The 14,762-nt window shown below is 46.0% G+C and overlaps 1 protein-coding gene across 6 annotated transcripts in view; it reads left to right on the top strand.

Annotated features, from left to right (window-relative positions):
- LOC147103421 (tyrosine-protein kinase Fyn-like) overlaps window positions 1-14,762 on the top strand; it is a 363,535-nt gene that overhangs the window by 324,065 nt on the left and 24,708 nt on the right. For 5 of the 6 annotated variants that reach the window (XM_085962994.1, XM_085962996.1, XM_085962995.1 and 2 more), the window contains 2 exons: window positions 781-945; window positions 8,406-8,585. In XM_085962994.1, coding sequence (XP_085819120.1) covers window positions 781-945; window positions 8,406-8,585 — 345 coding nt within the window. Of the gene's footprint in view, window positions 1-780; window positions 946-2,932; window positions 3,089-8,405; window positions 8,586-14,762 lie in introns of all 6 variants that reach the window. The other variant, XM_085962993.1, reaches the window with a different exon arrangement.

The raw sequence follows: 14,762 nt of genomic DNA on the forward strand, positions 1-14,762 counted from the left end.
GACCACTATATTCAGTGTAAAAAAAATAAGCTTTAATTTTTCTGAAATCTGTTAGCGAGATGGACAATAGTTTGTCTGACTTTAATCAATTTGCGAGAGTAGGTGATAAATCTGGCCGTTATTTGGCTGCGCTTCTTAAATTCCTTGGCTGCTGCCACCATCTTCACTGAAGGAGGAAGTGTAACGGTGGGAGGCAAACACAGGAGCCAGAAGGCAAGAATATTAAAGGGAAATATATTGCGTTCAAGTTTTCTGCAAAATGTAATTACTTTCATAGCCGACGAGTTCTAAAATGCAATATATTTCAATTGGTTAACCACCGATATAATCCTCTGTCCTGCCCTTACCAAACATTCTTGCTGTGATGGCTGGACAATAAGGAAGAACTCTATGTTCAGTACCTGTACCTTTAATACCACCACCTGTATAATCTGCACTGGACAAGCATTGCTTGCCCTTAATTCACTTGGCGGAACCTGATGGTCACTGTTCTAAATTAAGTTGATATTTTTGGGGAATAAGATGTTTGAACCATCTTCACAGTAGCAAGAAATCACGAAGCTGACTAAAAGCATCAGACTGTGGGAGATCGGTGTGTCTGAGAGTCTTGCAAGGAAGGGACCAATGTATTTTCTGCTGCTGGTGAAGGGATGTGATTGTGCATTACTGTGATTACGTACGTGCTTGGTGTCGGTTACTGCTGTCTCACGACTGTAACTCTTTTGTCTGCTTTTTTCCTTGCTTTTCTCTCCTGCGCCTCTCGCTGTGTCCTGGTTGCAGAACGAGCTGCGGGCCTGTGCTGCCGCTTGGTGGTGCCGTGCCACAAAGGGATGCCAAAGCTGGCAGACCTCTCGGTCAAAACCAAAGATGTGTGGGAGATACCTCGGGAGTCGCTGCAGCTGATCAAGAAGCTGGGCAATGGGCAGTTTGGGGAAGTGTGGATGGGTAGGAACAGAACCATGTCAAGGTGGAGCTGGGACTTGCAACAGTTGTGCGGTGACATGTGGTGCCCTGAATGGGGCATTTGTTCCAAAAATGTCCCATTTGGATTTTATATACGGGGAGACAGAGGCGAGCCTTTGTCACATGGAACTATTGGTGAACCTGTGGAAATAACACATTATTCTCTGAAATTGGATAAAACTGTCCATTTGAGCGTTTGGAACCACTGAAGTAATTTGGCCTTAGATAGAATCATACAACTTACAGCACAGAAGGAGACAATTCCAGCCAATCACCTGTGGTGATATAACTCCTTAATTTGGAGTTATCTACTCCAATCCCATTTCCCTTTATATCCTTCCTTTTCAAATATTCACCAGTTCCCATTTTTAAATAATGCTATGTTCTCTGCTTTGATAGCCACTTGTTCTAATAACTCTCTGTGGACAACAATCCTTGATTTTCCAACCAGTGGAAACCAGCTTTCACTGCGTACCTTCTCAAACTCTTTCATCATCTTATAAACCTCGATTAGATTCCCACTTTAACTTGTTCTAGCGAAAAGCCACCATTTTTTAGCATTTCTTCATAACTATAATCTCTCTTCTACTAGCTCCTACCTGTATTACATAAGAACATAATAAATAGGAGCAGGAGTCGGCCATACGGCCCCTCGAGCCTGCTCCACCATTCAATAAGGTCATGACTGATCTTCGATCTCAACTCCACTTTCCCGCCCGATCCCCATATCCCTTGATTCCCCTAGAGTCCAAAAATCTATCGATCTCAGCCTTGAATATACTCAACAATTCAGCATCCACAGCCCTTTGGGGTAGAGAATTCCAAAATTCAGAACCCTCTGAGTGAAGAAATTCCTCCTCATCTCAGTCTTAAATGGCCGCCCCCTTATCCTGAGACTGTGCCCCCTAGTTCTGGACTCTCCAGCCAGGGGAATCAATCTCTCAGTCTCTCCGTATTCTCTCCTTTGCTTTACTGTCCTTACTACAGGTGTACAGCAGGGTGCCCAGAGGTGGATAGAGTGCTTCAACTGTGGCCTCTTCAATGCCTTGTACAAATTCAACATCACTTCTTCCCTTTTGTACATTGTACACATTGTGAATGAGCCCATGTTAGTCGAGAATACCAATGGACACTACTAATTAGTAAGGTAGCTGTACAGACTCTGAGAAGAAGCCCATTTGGGCAGTCAGAGTCCTGGTATAATTTAGAAAGCATTCATCTGGAATGGTGCATTAATTAATAATGATTCGATATAATTAGAATATTGGCAATGCAAACATCGATTATTACACTTGTATCAAAACCTCAGAACATTGGCATTGTCCTATGAGCCATATTAATCACTGTATTGATTGGTCTTCAGAAGAAGCTTCTTTATTGTACCCTTTGCTGGTTCATCATAGAATCATAGAAATTTACGGCACAGAAAGAGGCCATTCGGCCCATCGTGTCTGTGCCGGCTGAAAGAGCTCTCCAGCCTTATCCCACTTTCCAGCTCTTGGTCCGTAGCCCTGTAGGTTACGGCACTTCAAGTGCATATCCCAGTACTTTTTTAATGCGATGAGGGTTTCTGCCTCTCCCACCCTTTCAGGCAGTGATTTCGATGCTCCAAATCGAAGCACTCAAATTCGTAACATTTATGGTGAATTCTTCATAGCACTCCCAAAAACATGCTGGAAAGCTTTGTGCTTGCTTGGTGGCTGTGCCTGTCTGTAGCTAAGGCAGTGCCCTGCACAATATTTAACACCAGACCCGAGGATGAGATTATCCTTGCTCAGATGGTTCCTTTTAGTCCTAAAATCCATTAGCAGTTGCAAACTGGCTCGTGCTTACACTGGAGCGAGCAAACCGAGAATAATCTGTTAGCCAAAGGGGATGCCAGTGGCAGCCGCAATAGTTGCAAGTCCTGTAGACACTAATGCACGTGAATTTGTTGATATCCTACCTCCATTGCATCCATTCCCTACAGATCACACTGACGGTTTGTGCCATGTGTTAATCAAAGTGTGTCCGGGTGAGACACCACAGACTCTAGGATTGGGTAAAGATGCATGGGAGATAAATCGGCAATCCCTGAGTTTGGACAAAAAACTTGGTCAGGGATGTTTCGGAGATGTGTTTATGGGTAAGGCGAATAATCATTTTCCTGCTATTTTCTTTAAGCAAAGATCCAGGAAAGAGGTAGGCGCTACAAAGCTGGAGCCAAGCAGATACAATTTATAGATTACAAACAAAAATTGCCGCCAAGCCGTCAGTTGTACTTGTGCATTAACCTGTTAAAAGTTCCCTGCCTGCTATTCCCATCATTTCATTAATGTTGACTTTTCTATAATAAACAACTGGATTAATCCTCTCCTATTTAGTATAAGAGTACATAGACGTACATATGTTCATCAGATGCCTCTACGATCAGTTCTTAGTGTAACAGCAGCTCATGTTCCATTGATGCCAGGGCTTTGAATTCACATTTTAGCCCAACAATCAGTAACTTAAAGTCGCCAAACCATTTAGTCAAATTACTAGTCTACAAAGTCACAAGGAACAGACATCGGAACAACCCCCTTGAAACGAATGGCCAGAGACTGAGGGCATGAGAACATTTTGAGATGATGCACCTTAACCAACAGAATGTGACATTTATTTAGATGCTCGGTTTTCAGCATGAGGTATTTAACCTTTCGAGTTTTTAAATAAAGGATATTTTTGGTTCCATAGGATTGTTTTCCCCTAAAATTGGTTAAAAATGGTAAATTTGAATTGTGCCTTCACAAAGCACTATCAATCGCAAGTGATTCAAAAATTCTCAAAGTATGTAAACGTAGAATATAGTATGAATCATTATCCGTCAACTGATTTTTTTCATGTTTCTGTTGTTAAATTGTAGTCTAAATTGGCAGGATGGAACTAATTTGTAGTTTGTCTTAATGTAAGATGCAGCCCGTGAATTGCTAACTGAATTCTGGCCTCGCTGCCTCTCAGTGAGCCGCGGGGTCGATAATATTTATAACTACAAATGGTGGGCGGGGAATTATTTTTACTTAATCTGCCAATTTCCTCCCTCCCCCTCCTCACACGCAGTGGTGCATGCGGTTCCACAGCTACCAGGAGCTCTCTGCTTCCCCGCCCAGGTGACCATTCTTTATGTGAGAGTGAGCTGACAGACTGACCATAGACAACAACAACGGCTTGCATTTATATAACGCCTTTAGCATAGTAAAACGTCCCAAGGCGCTTCGCAGGAGCGATTATCAAACAGAATTTGACACCGAGTCACATAAGGAGATATTAGGACATGTTACCAAAGGCTTGGTCAAAGAGGTAGGTTTTAAGGAGCGTCGTAAAGGAGGAAAGAGAGGTAGAGGGAGGGAATTCCAGAGCTTAGGGCCCAGGCAGCTGAAGGCACGGTTGCCAGTGGTGGAGCGATTGAAATCGGGGGTGCGCAAGAGGCCAGAATTGGAGGAGCGCGGAGATCACGGAGGGTAGGGCTGGAGGAGATTGCAGAGATAGGGAGGGGCTTTGCAGCCAAGAGCAATCCTGTCCGTACCCAGCGTCCACACATGGCCTCTTGTGGTGGGAGTTGCGGGGTGGGGGGGGGTCACTGGATAGTGATCAGGAGCGGGAAACCTGGCTGAATTTTTCCCTCCCTAAATCTCGGGTGCTGAGGCCAATGTACTGCCCAAACCATTGCCCCAATTGAGAATTGTAAGCTCAGCACAGACCAGGAATCAAATCTAGTACACACTGATCTTCCTGGTTTAGCACCATGCCACATCTACTGGTACATTTATCCACTGAACTATCAAGGGGTGCTCGCAACCCGGAGCTTCATAAACAAACTTCACTTCTGTTTGTGGGTTGGTTGGGATTCAAAGTAAAAAACGTTACTGCAGATCCCGCTTCCAGCCTCGCGAAGCACGTGAAGGCGGGCCTTGCATGCCTGCCAGTGCTTCCAGCCTCGCGAAGCACGTGAAGGCGGGCCTTGCATGCCTGCCAGCGCTTCCAGCCTCGCGAAGCACGTGAAGGCGGGCCTTGCATGCCTGCCAGCGCTTCCAGCCTCGCGAAGCACGTGAAGGCGGGCCTTGCATGCCTGCCAGCGCTTCCAGCCTCGCGAAGCACGTGAAGGCGGGCCTTGCATGCCTGCCAGCGCTTCCAGCCTCGCGAAGCACGTGAAGGCGGGCCTTGCATGCCTGCCAGCGCTTCCAGCCTCGCGAAGCACGTGAAGGCGGGCCTTGCATGCCTGCCAGAATTGTGGTGATTTTTTACCTGTACTGAAGGGAAGGACTCATTTTCATTCGGTGACATTTGCACAGTCGAGGTCCCTCTGGATTTACGGTGACATTGCAAGATAATGGCACTAATGTGAAAAAAATTAACAAGGGTGACTTTGAAGGAAACATCGTTTTTTTCCTGACAGTTAAGGTGAAAGTTGCTAGAATTTTGACTATTACATGAAGTGTTTTAATTCACAACCAACTCAACATTACAGAGTGAACAAAGGGTAAGCAACACCTTCTCCATTATAAAAGGTGCAGTTTAATAATATAACTCCATATAAATCTTTTTACAGCATAAGTATTCGGAGTAGGAGTCAGCCATTCGGCCCCTCAAGCCTGCTCCGCCATTCAATAAGATCATGGCTGATCTGATCTTGGTCTCAACTCCACTTCCCTGCCCGCTCCCCATAACCCTCGACTCCCCTGTAGCTCAAATATCTGTCTACCTCCGCCTTGAATATATTCAATGACTCCACCTCCACAGCTCTCCGGGGTAGAGAATTCCAAAGATTCACGACCCTCTGAGAGAAGAAATTCCTCCTCATCTCCGTCTTAAATGGGTGCCCCCTTATTCTGAAACTATGCCCCCTAGTTCTAGATTCCCCCACGAGGGGAAACATCCTCCCTGCTTCAACCTTGTCAATCCCCCTCAGAATCTTGTATGTTTCAATGAGATCACCTCTCATTCTTCTAAACTCCAGAGAGTATAGGCCCAACCTTTCATCATAAGAGGGGACCTTCCTTTTACGATAGCAAAATACTGCGGATGCTGGAAATCCGAAATAACAACAGAAAATGCTGGAAAAACTCAGCAGGCCAGGCAACATCCGCGGAGAGAGAAATAGAGTCAACGTTTCGGGCCGAAATCCTGACGAAGGGTCTTTGACCTGAAACATTGACTCTATTTCTCTCTCCACAGATGTTGCCGGGCCTGCTGAGTTTTTCCAGCATTTTCTGTTGTTATTTTGACCTTCCTTTTATCTTTGGTTATATATGTAAATCCTTAAAAGTCTGATTTTTCCCCCAACTCCCATTTTACAAGTTACTGATGCAATTTCTCAGTAAGATGCTCTTTTAAAAAAAAAAAATCTGTTACATGTAAGGATTAATTCTCCTTTCCAATTTTCTCCAAAATTAGTTTTCCGTAATGTAATAATAGCAACTAAGAACAAAATGTAAAGCACTCACATTCTGGCAGGTTTTGCCACAGCAAATTCCTACGATTTTAAAATCTTAGAGCCTTGAAATTTATACGGCGCCTTTAATGTAGTAAAACGTCCCAAGGTGCTTCACGGGAGCGATTATCAAACAAAATTTGACACCGAGCCACATAAGGGAGAAATTATGACGGAAGACCAAAAGCTTGATCAAAGAGGTAGGCTTTAAGGAGCGTCTTAAAGGAGGAGAGAGAGAGGCGGAGAGGTTTAGGGAGGGAATTCCAGAGCTTAGGGCCCAGGCAGCTGAAGGCACGGCCGCCGATGGTGGAGCGATGGAAATCGGGGATGCTCAAGAGGGCAGAATTAGAGGAGCGCAGAGATCCCGGGGGGTTGTAGGGCTGGAGGAGGTTACAGAGATAGGGAGGGGCGAGGCCATGGAGGGATTTGAAAACAAGGATGAGAATTTTAAAATTGAGGCGCTGCTTAACCGGGAGCCAATGTAGGTCAGCGAGCACAGGGGTGATGGGTGAACGGGACTTGGTGCGAGTTAGGACATGGGCAGCAGAGTTTTGGATGACCTCAAGTTTACGTAGGGTAGAATGTGGGAGGCCGGCCTGGAGTGCGTTGGAATAGTCAAGTCTAGAGGTAACAAAGGCATGGATTAATGGCCAATTGTAACCCTACCCGTCCAGCAGGAAGTTAAAATCAGCTGAGTGACATGCCCACTGACGTCCTGCTCTGTTCCTGCCGTCTGGAGTTTTAAGCTGCTGTTCTTCACGGGCTCCAAGGATGCCCACCTGATGCTGGTGGGGTCCTTCTTTAAATATGCAGATCAGGGTCCGTTAACGTCATCGGATTTTGACTGCAATTTTAACTGGTGGCCTAAGCAGGGGGAGGTCTTGTGGCTTTCCCACCAGGCGAAGCTAGCTAGACGTGCAGCCAGGCCAGGAGAAGCCCAAACACGTGCTTTTTAAAAACTTTCCATGTGGAGGCCTGGAGGAGCAGGAGCGAGTGAGGAGTTAGGCTTCCCTTGCCCTGGACTCGCCCCTGCCCGCCTCCCCAACGCCCGCCTCCTTTCCAACCCTTCCGAAACCCTCTTTCCGTGACTTACCTGGGTGCCGGCGACTGTTGGTTTAGTGCTGGCTGACGGCCTCAAAGCCGGCCGAAGGTACTCTCCCGCCTGCTGCCCATTGCCACTTCCCACCCGCTTCGGGCAGGGAGATGAGGCCGGGGAGGTAAGACCGTCTGGGCCGTGTGCCCTCATCACGCCCGCCTGCCCAACTCCCACTCTGGATTAACATTGGGCCTTTAATGTGTTTGGCTGAAATCCTTCTCTCCATTATTTTACTGGAGACATTAACCCATTTATTTTAAACTGTAACCCCATGGTGTAAATTCAGGGCCTTAATCAGTTAGGGAACATAGGAACAGGAGGAGGCCATTCAGCCCCTCGAGCCTGTTCCGCCATTCAGTGAGATCATGGCTGATCTGTGACCTAACTCCATATACCCGCCTTTGACCCATATCCCTTAATACCTTTGGTTAACAAAAATCTAATAGGAACATTAATACGATAGCAAAATACTGCGGATGCTGGAAATCCGAAATAACAACAGAAACGCTGGAAAAACTCAGCAGGCCAGGCAACATCCGTGGAGAGAGAAACAGAGGCAACGTTTCAGGTCGAAACCCCAACGTTGACTCTGTTTCTCTCTCCACGGATGTTGCCTGGCCTGCTGAGTGTTTCCAGCATTTCTGTTGTTATCTCTAACAGGAACATGTTAATTTAGTGCAATCTAACTGAGTAAAATTGGACAGCATCACAAATATTTTTAATAGGAGAGGGTTAATGCTTTTTCCAGTTTCACATTGTAGATGTAGAAGCATGACAGATCATTCCCTTCACGTTTATGTTCTCATGTCCCTCCATCATTTCACATTGTGTCGAACACCAGCAGCTCCTCGTGGATAACTCGCTTTTGTTTGCGTTCTCTCCATTGGCTGGCTTTAGGTACATGGAACGGCACCACCAAGGTCGCCGTGAAGACGCTGAAACCCGGCACCATGTCACCCGAGGCCTTCCTCGAGGAAGCCCAAATAATGAAGAGACTCAGACATGACAAATTGGTTCAGCTATACGCAGTGGTGTCTGAGGAGCCCATCTACATCGTCACAGAATTCATGACTCAAGGTAAAAGTCGTCTTTCTCACAGCCGTGTGCTTTTTAAAAATCTTTTGGGGGGAAAAAGTCAGTATCGCCCCGTTTGGGGCGCCATTATCGGCCGTGCGCAAAGTTTAGCGCCTGGCGCTAATTATCGCCTCCGACAGCAAACTTGGCTTTTATCGCCCCTGGAGGTGATTGGAGCGCTAAATCAGGCGCTACACACCTGAAGGCGCAAACACCGAGGAGTGAGGCGCTACCTCAGAGTGCTGGCGAAGCAAGGAAGGGCAAATCAAAATGAACCTGCAAAGTGCTGCTCAGTACTCAAAACTCCTTCACACAGCGTTGAATCTCTCCAGAAGTCTCTCTCTCTCTCAAAATGCGTGGTGCAAAAATGTCACCGGCAAAAAAAGGCAGGAAGTGGTCGCCTTTAAATAGCGCTCCCCCAGTCCCTTTCTGACAGCATAACGCACCCCTCAAGATGTCGTTGCTAGCGGCAGGCGGTAAGGCACCACTCAATATCTGGTCGTCTCCTATTTAAAGTGTATCATGCGTGGGAGATGCCCCTTGAAATCCCTGTCCTCCCCAGCAGCTTCGACGGTGCGTAGCACTCAAAGTTTAACATTTCACTTACATCTGATACACTTTGGCTTGTGTATCTTTCAATGTGAATTGGTATGTCATATATCGTGCATGTATGTAGTGATCAGGTTAAGTTATACGCTCGCCATAGCGGAGGCATTAGACTGAAAGAAAGAAAGACTTGCATTTCTGTAGCACCTTTCACGACCACCGGACGTCCCAAAGCGCTTTACAGCCAATGAAGTACTTTTTGAAGTGTAGTTACTGTTGTAATGTGGGAAGCGCGGCAGCTAATTTGCGCACAGCAAGCTCCCACAAACAGCAATGTGATAATGACCAGATCATCTGTTTTTGTTATGTTGGTTGAGGGATAAATATTGGCCCCAGGACACCGGGGATAACTCCCCTGCTCTTCTTCGAAATAGTGCCGTGGGATCTTTTACGTCCGCCTGAGAGGGCAGACGGGGCCTCGGTTTAACGTCTCATCTGAAAGACGGCACCTCCGACAGTGCAGCACTGGATTACAGGCTAAGGTGTCTCAAAGAACGAATCGATTTACTTAACTGACTTCAAGCGGTATAAATTAGAGCGAGGGGAGGAGCTGGTGCTTCGCTCGCTAGTATATTGTTGGTCACTCCCATTTTGTTGAGGGCTGATATCTCGAGCAGTGTCTTGCTCAAGTGTCATTCTCAGTAATTCTCCAGCAGGCTTTGTCACAGAGTGGAGTTAAACGGGTGTTTGCCAAGTGGCTCATCGCCACACAAAGAAAACAAAAGTCTGGAACCAGTAATTATTCTACAAATGTAGTTCTATTGCAATGGATCCTTTCACTTGCTCCATCGACACGGGAATAGCCAGGCCTCCCGATAGCGCTGTTTTGTCCCTTCTTACTGGATATCTCTGTTAACATTGGACAGCAGGCCAGACACACACCAGTACCAGATTTATCAAGGGCTGCAGGTGGAGGTCAGACAGGCAACAAATTGCTCCTTGGGCCAGCGTCTCATATAATTACATCAGCCATATAAATGGGACATTTCTCCCACAAACATTACACGTAATGTAACGATCCTGTGCAATGCACATGAGATCGGTATCTGCAGTGACACTACTTGCACTGACTGCGATTTATCTTTGCTCAGTTATATGAGGTAGAACTTTTCGGTAATGGATAATGTTTTCCCAGAAATCTATTCCTGGTTGTATACTGCGGTTGCAACGTTGAATTGGATCCGGACAGAATTATTATTCACCACAGAAAGATCCTATGTACTCGAAACATTACTCTAATCGATCAATGTTCAATCCCAATAAAAATGATCGGGGCAGTATATGCAGCTGGGACATGTAGCTGCAGATATTTGTAAACACTGGTTTTCGAGGGGATTATCATGTCTCTCAAGGCACTTCCCCCAGCATGGACTGTCCTGAGAAGCATTTGAATATTGGAAACTGTGGAGATTCACTTTATAACCCTTCAGGCAGATATCGGATTTATCTTTTCAAATCCTGCAACCTTTACCTTTAATTAGATTTACTTGCTGCTAAGAACAATTGTTGAACAAGTACAAATCTGATATTGTGAGAGCATTTCGAACACCCTCTTCGAATGAATGGCAGATGAGGAACTTCTTCTTAGGCAGTCCCTCGGAACCGAGGATGACTCATGACATAATAAAACTCACTACACACTTGGTTTGAGTATAAAGCAAGGCTTTAATCAACTTGTTTCAGAACATGGAGGTCTAGTTGTACTTCACTAGTTCCTTGTCTTACAAAATGTCCCTGGAAAGCTGGGGCCGACGCCCGAGTATTTATACTCCTTGGACGGCACCACCAGCTGGCCGTCCAGCGTTATTTCATGAGTAGTTTCTTGATGAATGATGAGATTTATAACAACTTGCTTCCACACTAAAAATGAGTTCTCAGGTGACTGATGAGTCCAATGCGGGACCTACAGTCTCTGTCACAGGTGGGGCAGATGGTGGTTGAAGGGGCGGGTGGGCGGGGTGCTTGGGTTGACGTGCGCTCCTTCCACTGTTTGCGCTTGGCTTTCGCTTGCTCCCGGTGAAGAGACTCGAGGTGTTCAGCGCCTTCCCGGATGCTTCTCTTCCACTTTGTGCGGTCTTGGGCCAGGGATTCCCAGGTGTCGGTGGGGATGTTGCATTTTTTCCAAGGAGGTATTGAGGGTGTCCTTGAAGCGTTTCCTCTGCCCACCTGGGGCTCTCTTGCTGTGTCGGAGCGCCGAGTAGAGCGCTTGCTTTGGGAGTCTCGTATTGGGCATGCAGGCGATGTGGCCTGTCCATCGGAGCTGATCGAGCGTGGTCAAAGCTTCGATGCTGGGGATGTTGGCCTGAGCGAGAACACTGACGTTGGTGCACCTATCCTGCCAATGGATTTGCAGGATCTTGCGGAGGCAGCGTTGGTGGTACCTCTCCAGTGCTTTGAGGTGCCTGCTGTACATGGTCCATGTCTCCGAGGCATACAGCAGGGCGGGTATCACTGCTGCTCTATAGACCATGAGCTTGGTGCTGGGTTTGAGGTCCTGATCTTCAAACAGTAGACCTTCTGCTGACTTGGCGCTTTGGGACACGGGTCTCTTAATGTCAAAGTCAGACATCTTGGCCAGGAGTTTCCACTGGGCTCACAGTGTGGGGCTTCCACCACAAGCGAACCGTTAAAGCAGCTATTTTTCCATTGTTGGGGATAAGCCATTGTTTTCAGCGGGCAAAAGGGAGGAAGGGCAAGATGCACATATACCTTCCACTGGTACTGTATCGTGCCTCGAGGCGAGATTGCAAATTTGCTTTCTGTTGACGGATGAATAAAGCAGTGTAGCTGCACAGTTATCTGTGTCCAATCTCACTTTTCTGTGCAAAAATGTAGATCATTAAGTTTTATTCCATAACGTGAGAAATAATTTCAATAAATGCATTTCTGCCGACAGAACAATATTCACTGCACTTAATTTTTTAAAAAAGGCTTTGAAATGGATCAACATTAAAAGCACTGTATAAATATAAGCGTTACCTGTAGATCATTCGCAGAAAGAGACTGTATAGGCTGAGTGAAGAATCCCATTACATTTGTTCAGATACAAATATTTCTGGAAATATGTCCGACACCAATAGGTCTGTGTCGTACATCTGTTCAATCCCGCTGAGTCTACTGAGGAGCAGTGTTCCCTGTGAGCCGCGCATTGTTCTGCACGGCCTGATCCTTTTAATGCACGGTCCCTTTAAATATCTGCGCCTACGCGGAATTTACACTGGAAAAGCAGGTGAGCGGCCTGCGGGGGGGCCTTTCCCATTAATGCGCAGCCGTGCAGCTTAGAGGGAACAATGGCGAGGAGAGCGTTAGGTTCAAAACGGCAGACGTATTAGACTCGTTAAAATGCCAGTCAGTAACTAAATAATAACAGGGTCTAAGGAGGAACAAACAAAGAGGGAAAATGAACACCACGTCTGTGCCATATCGGTCGAAGCAGAGCATGTTTACTTGTGTAAATGACATTGATCTCTACGTATGCCCTATAATGGCAACCGTCAACAATATTGGGAGCTAAGGTCACTTTTCTTATAATATGTCCCATGTCACTTGTAAAGTGAAAACAATTCTGATTCCTATCCAATAATGTATTTCATGTTCTGTGATGAACTCCATCATCTTTACCTGGGTTCTCTTTCTAAGCTGTTGAAAGGGGGGGAAAGCCTCAGTTTTAATCTATTCCAGTACTCCACGAACAATTTACAACCTGATCGTATCTAAAATTATTCTCGCGAAAACTGAATAATTCTCTCCAGAATTGATGATTAGTACAGATCCTGTATGCAACATGACTTTGAAAAACTGCACCTGGAAAAAAAAAATTAAACAATATTTCCACAAAATAAATAGAGCTGGAGAAAGAGCCGGCCCCGATTTTAACTGCAGGTGGATTCCCCGCTCAGGCCTGAGATAAAATTACAGTCGGGTCTCAATGATGTCATCGGGCCGCAACATGCCTATGTAAAGAAGGACCCCGTTGGCTCCGGGCGCCTGTCCTTGTCGCCTGCTCAGGAGAAGCAGGTTAAAATTTGCAGTTGTTGGGGTCTTCGTGGCTTTCGGACAGGCAAAAGCCAAGGACGATTTTAACTGCAGCGTTTCACACTTCATCTAGAGCCATTGTTCGTTTCTTTACCTGTCCTATTACCATCTCGTCTCACCTTGAATATCTCTTAATGTCTCTTCTTTCATCCCCTCCCCCATTTCCCAGCCTCCAAACTGCCTTTTAATCTGTTTCATTGCCTGCCTTTTTTCCTCAGTCCTGACGAAGGGTTTCGACCCGAAACGTTAACTCTGTTTCTCTCTCCACGGATGTTGCCTGGCCTGCTGAGTCTTTCCAGCGTTTTCTGTTGTTATTTTTGACGATTTTAACTGCCCGCCCGCCAGGTTTCTGCTGAGCGAGTACGGTTAAAGTCACGAGCCCCCTCCTAGTTAACTGAGAGTTCTCAATTTTTCAAACATGTAACTTCTGCCCTAATAGAGGCGCTGCAGTTCTTATAGGCTTGTTTAGCTTAAACTACATAAAATGCTGTACATGGAAGCAAATTGCAGAACAAGTTTCTGCATTTGTCTTTGGAATTGGCTTATTCTGAGTGCCACAAGATGAAATATGCTTTAAATAAATAGTTTCATGGGAGGTCATTGTATCTTTTGGCAACAGTACAAAACAGGAGACATTTAAAATAATGAATAAAAGAAAACGGCGGGGGAGGAGGAGGAGAATTTTTTTTACGCAGCGAGTTATGATCTGGAATGCACTGCTTGAAAGGGCGATGGAAGCAGATTCAATAGTAACTTTCAAAAGGGAATTGGATAAATACTTGTAAGAGAATAATTTGCAGGGCCCTGGAGAAAAGAGCAGGGCAGTGGGGCTGATTGGATTGCTCTTGCGAAGAGCCGGGCGCAGGCACGATGGGCTGTACGATTCTCTGATTCATCTGCATCGAATCGGCCGTCCATGATACACCCTGCCGATATTCTTTTCCGTTAGCTTACACGGAAAGGAAAGCAGGGCGGGAGGTGTAACCGGCAGCCGAACTGAGATCGGTGACTTTACACTGTTGCCAAAGGTTTAAAAATGACCCCAATTGTGTCTAAAACTCGGTAGTTCTGATGAATGAAAAGAATGATTTTTTAAAAATAAAGAAATGGATCCCTTTGCCGTCTGTGTTGAAGAACTTGCCCACATCCTGGTGTGACAAAGGAGTCGCTTGCAATATGTTCTACGTCCGTAGGAAGATTATTGCACAACTCTTAATGAGCAATACATAAGAACATAACATAAGAAGTAGGAGCAGGAGTAGGCCATACAGCCCCTCGGGCCTGCTCCGCCATTCAATAGGATCATGGCTGATCCGAACCTAGACTCACGTCCACGTCCCTGCCCGCTCCCCGTAACCCCTAATTCCCTTATCAGCTAGGAAACTGTCTATCTCCGTTTTAAATTTATTTAATGTCGCAGCTTCCACAGCTCTCTGAGGTAGCAAATTCCATAGATTTACTACCCTCTGAGTGAAGAAGTTTCTCCTCATCTCAGTTTTGAAACAGTAGCCCCTTATTCTAAGATTATGCCCCCTAGTT

Source organism: Somniosus microcephalus, chromosome 20, assembly GCF_052327205.1.
Source record: "Somniosus microcephalus isolate GS21.2 chromosome 20, FLI_Smic_1.0, whole genome shotgun sequence".
Lineage (NCBI taxonomy): Eukaryota > Metazoa > Chordata > Chondrichthyes > Squaliformes > Somniosidae > Somniosus > Somniosus microcephalus.